At 38.4% G+C, this 5,640-nt stretch overlaps 1 protein-coding gene across 5 annotated transcripts; it reads left to right on the top strand.

The window, feature by feature from the left end:
• Positions 1–1,568: 1,568 nt before the first annotated feature.
• On the top strand, positions 1,569–2,968 carry LOC308654050 (protein LSM14 homolog A-like; the record flags this gene model as incomplete). 5 transcript variants are annotated; one of them, XM_081302943.1, is made up of 3 exons in its annotated part: positions 1,569–2,111; positions 2,292–2,363; positions 2,538–2,968. In XM_081302943.1, the coding sequence occupies exons 1-3, from the start codon at positions 1,580–1,582 to the stop codon at positions 2,966–2,968; spliced, it is 1,035 nt and encodes a 344-aa protein (XP_081159069.1). In that variant the 5' UTR covers positions 1,569–1,579. The 5 variants fall into 5 exon arrangements, with proteins under 5 accessions (XP_081159069.1, XP_081159068.1, XP_081159067.1 ...); XM_081302942.1 differs by having other exon boundaries at positions 2,358–2,968; XM_081302941.1 differs by having other exon boundaries at positions 2,292–2,968.
• Positions 2,969–5,640: the final 2,672 nt, after the last annotated feature.

The following is a 5,640-nucleotide window of genomic DNA, read 5'->3' as shown; positions in this document are numbered from 1 at the left end:
ATACTTTGTCTTTGATACTCCACCTTTGCACTCAACAGCTTCATACTTATTCCTGCAGGGCTGCACATTTCTCTAAGGATGGGGCTGGATAGATCTATGCACAGTGAGAACTCATGTGGCTGCTTATACTCAGTCACTGTGCTGGCTGCTTTGGATACTGCTTCTGTTAGCAGCTCAGTAAGAGGAGCTTGGTTTCTGATGGCAGTCAGCAAGGTTAAGCTGTCAATCTCCCTCAGTTAATAGCTATACTCCTTGGTAGAAGCTGGGCTTCTACGTGTCCATCTCAGCTCTGAAATCCTGAATGCTAAAGCAAGGGTAATATTCTGTCTTATTTCTGAGTTCACTATTCCTAAAAGATGTAGGACAATTGTCCAGTCTGCCAAGAAAAGATTGTAGATTGATTACAAGTCAAAATCTCTGCCAGAGCTTTCAAACACCTTGTGGTAATAATTACATGTCAAGTCTGGGGTTACCCTCTAAAGACTTTTCTTTTGTAGTGTGAATATCTCTTTATTATGGGTTGTAGTCCATAAATTCATCATGTGGAGCTGGGTTACAACTAAGTAAAAGCAATTTAGAACTAAAGGGTCCACATGGCTCATTACCTTTGCCTGTGCCACAGACCTCTGCTTTAATAAATCTAACTCATGGGGTAGACATTATTTCTTAGAAAAGATGGTGACCCCATTGGACTGGCAGCACCTCTTTATGTCCCTTACTCACTAGAGCACTCTTACTTTCTACCAACTATACAAATAAACTCCTCAGAATCATTTCCTATGATTGATTGAAATGATAAAACTGAAAGCTATTGAGATTTTAAAATAAAATGAGAAACCTCAGGTTAGAAAAAAAAATAGAAAACTTCTTTTTTTCTCCATTCCATAAAATTACTTATATCCTCACAGGACTCAACAAAGGATTTTGCTTGATACCTGCCTGCAGTCACATGAAATTCATTTTCCCAGTTGTTCTCAAGGAAGTGATTAATGATGAGCCAGAAAGTCACCACTCAGGAAGTCTGTTCTTGATGACTGTGGCCTACTTTTCTGAAAATGGACTCAGAGGAGTCTCATTCAAAATGCCTGCAAGTGAAAGTAATTTCCCTGATTATTGGAACCCCGAGGACTTGGAAGAGGGAGACGTCATGAGCAGAAGCTAAAAAAGAAGTTTGGTATGAATACGAAGAAAAAGTACTTTGGCAGGGGAACATGCAATTAAAAGCACAAAATCCAACAAGTAAGGAGAAGCGGTTCGGAAGACAATGTGAAGGTGTATGGATAATGTAAATTCAGGCTAAATAACCTCCTCACTATGACTCTGTGGACACAATTAAACTGGTAGCTCACCATTAAGTAAAGAAATGAGTTGGAGCACCTTGTAATGAAGAAAACAAGCCAAGTGCTCAGGGACTCTCGCGAGAGCACAGCCTGGCCTGCCCAGCATGCCCTGCGGTTTGAGGCCCGGAGGTTGGGGGACGGTGGCAGAGCTGCCGCCACCATGTTGGATCTAAGGCAGCCGCTGTAGCCAGGGGGCGTGCCGAGCGGTATCTGCCTCTGCTGGGAGGGGCAGGGTCGCCATGAGCTGGGGCACCCCTTACCTCGGCAGCCACATTAGCCTCATCTCTAAAGCGGAGATCCGCTATGAGGGCATCCTCTACACCATCGACACCGAGAACTCCACTATAGCCCTCGCCAAAGTTCGGTCCTTTGGTACAGAAGACAGACCAACAGATCGGCCCATACCACCTCGAGATGAAGTCTTTGAATATATTATCTTCCGTGGGAATGATATTAAAGATCTGACCGTTTGCGAGCCACCCAAACCACAATGTTCTTTGCCTCAGGACTCAGCTATCATTCAGTCTTCGCTAGGTTCTTCTTCGTTCCAGTCAGTGGGTTCCTACGCACCTTTTGGCAGCATGCCCACGTACGGTCAGTTCAGTCTAAGTTCATTGGTCGGGCAGCAGTTTGGTGCTCTTGGTGTTGCTGGAAGCTCCTTGCCATCCTTTGGAATGGAGACATCAAACAGTGATACCTTATCCCAAAGTAGTGCAATTGGTTCTGCCTTTATACAGGATACAAGAACTATAAAAACACAGTCATTTCAAGGTCGTTCAAGCCCTCAGTTAGACCCTTTGAGAGAAAGTCCAACCATGGAACAAGCAGTACAGGCTGCCTCGGCCCACTTACCTGCTCCAGCACCTGTTGGGAGAAGGAGCCCTATATCAATCCTGCCTTTGCCATCTACCGGACAAAAAACTATAATAGAGAATCAAGAGCACAAGCAAGCTGAAGTACCCAAAGTTTCAAGGTCAGAAAATGAGCAACTTAGAAATCATAGCAAGAGACAAGTAGTTCCAGGTGCTTCGTCAGCTCCAAGAAAAGGGCGTGGGGGTCATCGATGTGGCAGGAGATTTGGTATTCAGCGATATGGTCCAATGAAATTTGAGAATGACTTTGACTTTGAAAGAGCAAATGCACAATTTAACAAGGAGGAGATTGACAGAGAGTTTCGTAATAAACTTAAATTAAAAGAAGATAAACTTCAGAAAAAAGAGAAGCCAGTAAATGGTGAAGGTAAAGGAGTTGATACCCAAAACAGTGAAGAAGACACTGATGAAGAAGATCCACTTGGACCTAATTGCTATTATGACAAAAGTAAATCCTTCTTTGATAATATTTCTTGTAATATTAATAGGGAACAGAGGCCAACCTGGGCTGAAGAAAGAAGATTAAATGCTGAAACATTTGGAATTCCACTTCATCCAAACCATGGTGGTGGGAGGTACAGAAGCAGAAGAGGTCTGAGTTTCCGTGGCAACAGAAGGCCTAGTGGTGGCAGAGGTGGCACATTTACTACCCCTCGAGGATTTCACTGGGGTTTTCACCGCGGATTTCGAAGAGGGCACTGGGGCAGGGAGTTTGCAGATTTTGAATATAGGAAAAACAACAAAGTTGCTGCATAGTCTACAACAAGTCTTTGAAAATAGGTGAATTTCCATCCCTTCATGGTTCTGAAAATTGGTGTCAGTACTTACGAAGAATGAAAAAGTGAATTTTCTGTATATTTGTCACTTGCACTGGTTTTTTTCATTTTTTAATTTTTCTGTGTAATTTCAAAGATACAGTGCAGTTACTTTTGTGGGGAGGAAAATTCATTTTAAAAAAGGAATAGTAAATGTATTGGAGTACAGGAAGCCTATATATAAGAAGATTCTTATGAAGGTTCTTATATATAGTTAAACTAAAGCAGTACTTTGATGGAACTTATAAGTATTTTTTCATCATTGAAAGGATTTTTCTTATCACTAAATTGTATTTGGCAATTTCTGCAAGTTATCTACAGATAGGGCAGTGATACTGTGTTTTCAGCCATAGAAGGTTTTATATGTGTGTACATGTCTCTGTGTGTGTGTGTTTATCTTTCTTTTCAGAAATCCTGTAATATGAGGTAGATTGTTTTGTCAATTAGGGTGCTGGATGGTAGAAAATTTGTCAACTGTATATACACAGTAAATACTGTTTCTGGCCAATGTTAACTTTTTATATAGTTGTAAAATTCCATTATATTCCATTGTGAAAGAAACATTATGAACTTTGTATAGCTGTATAACAAAACAACTAACTTTTAATTTAAAGAATAAATATTTAAAGTCAGCAAATGTGTGTCTTGGGAGAAGTTGATGTGCTCAGGAGTAGAGTTAACAAATGGGTCTTTTTTTCCTTCTTACTTTTCCAAGCTAAAGATTTTTTAATTTCTTATTTAATTTTGGAACATAAATGAAGATTTGATACATATTTTCATTATCTAAAAAGAACAAACTATTTATGCTCAGTGTAAGAATTTCATTTTTTAGCCAATGGCATATCACAGGATTTCTCCAAATAATAGGTATTTTCAGTATATGAATGCAAGCATTCATAGGTAAGAATGTGCTTAGCTGTACTTTCAAAGAAATAATCCTTCACCCCAGGTGCTAACCATTTTTTTCCTAATATGCCTAGAATTTTGTTGTGATAACATTGACTCATTCTATTATATTTTGGGAGGATTGAAAGTGTTCAAGATTATTTAGATGATCTGCAACACATCATGAACACTGGTCCTTGGGCCTGTTACCTACAAATGACATTTTAGAGTTCATCCCCAATTATAAATTACTAATAAATCTTTTTGATATTTTGAACTATATAGAAAAACAATCTGGCCATTTAGGGGTTATTATGAAAGCCAGAGAATAAAGAGTTTCAAAGATTTAAACATTTTTATGTTTTTATTTTTGCTAACTTTCTCCTTAAAATATTCAGTAGTGATACATATGTTGAAAATTGTACTATAGGAGAATTGGAAAATTTAAATATGGTTGATGTATTTAATTTTATATATTTTGTATAGCTCTAAAATAAATGCTTTGTAATTTGGTTTCATTATTAAGATCCAGTACTTGGCAGTCATAATTTAGATAATATTTATTTATTTTTTATTTTTTTTTATTGTTGGTCATTCAAAACACTACATAGTTCTTAATATATCATATTTCACAGTTTGATTCAAGTGGGTTATGAACTCCCATTTTTACCCCGTATACAGATTGCTGTATCACATCAGTTACACTTCCATTGATTTACATATTTAGATAATATTTAATACTATTTGCTTGTATGTTAACAACAAAACCTTTTAGAAAATGCACAAATCATGATGGTGAATGTATTTCTGAGGCATTCAAGCATCAAAGCGAGTGTTGCATAAAAACCTGTGTAGACTGAGATATCCCAGGCCAATTTGAAGAAGAAAAACTGTAAATGGCATTTCTATGTGTTCTGAAAGTATGAGTTCATGTATTTTCCCAGCTCTCTGGGTCACTGACTAGGGTATTTGTTGTCCCAATATTAACTGGCAGCATGGCATACCTGCAGTATACCTTATAATATTAAAGCAAGGGTTTTATTCTAAAACAGAATGAAACTGTTCAATTTAAAAATGCTTGGGAGGTGGCACTGGGCTGTGGTTTGTTATTTTAACACTCAGCACCATAACAGCATATGCTTTTCTGTTTTGCAAAATGTCATCCCATTGATAGATGTGTATAATTTGTTTTCAAAGGGGTCTGTGTTGCTTTTCTGAGGAAGCAATATCTCCATTTATGATTACTTAGTTGCTTGGAACATGCATGAACCTAAACAAGAGCACTAAAAACACTTCCAAGTCTGGGTTGACTCACTCTTCCCCTGTAGATTGTAAGAAGCTCCTTTGATGAATTCCTCGTTCTTTTTTCCCACTAGTCCATGCAATGAGAGTATAAACAACTGCAAAATACATTCTGCTATCCAATTCAGGCCCCATGTAGGAGGGGCAGAAACGGCAGCCATTACTGTCCTGCTACATAATGACAATTGGGAAAATCAGGGGAATCCATATAGATCCCCAACAAGTAAGCACAGAACACAATAAGATCTAGAGTAGGGTATTACAACTAGAAGAAACTATGGCAATTCAGAGGAGGAGAGGGTCAGTAAGAAAGGCAATGACTGGAAAATGTATCCTGCAGTAAATGGAGATATTAGAGCACAGTATGACTTTCAGAGTCAGGCAGACCTATGTTTGAACCTAGCTGTGATAAATGAGTAATTCAAT

Source organism: Spermophilus citellus (assembly GCF_964194105.1).
Source record: "Spermophilus citellus genome assembly, chromosome: 1".
Classification (NCBI taxonomy): domain Eukaryota; kingdom Metazoa; phylum Chordata; class Mammalia; order Rodentia; family Sciuridae; genus Spermophilus; species Spermophilus citellus.
This window is presented reverse-complemented; position numbering and strand designations above follow the sequence as displayed.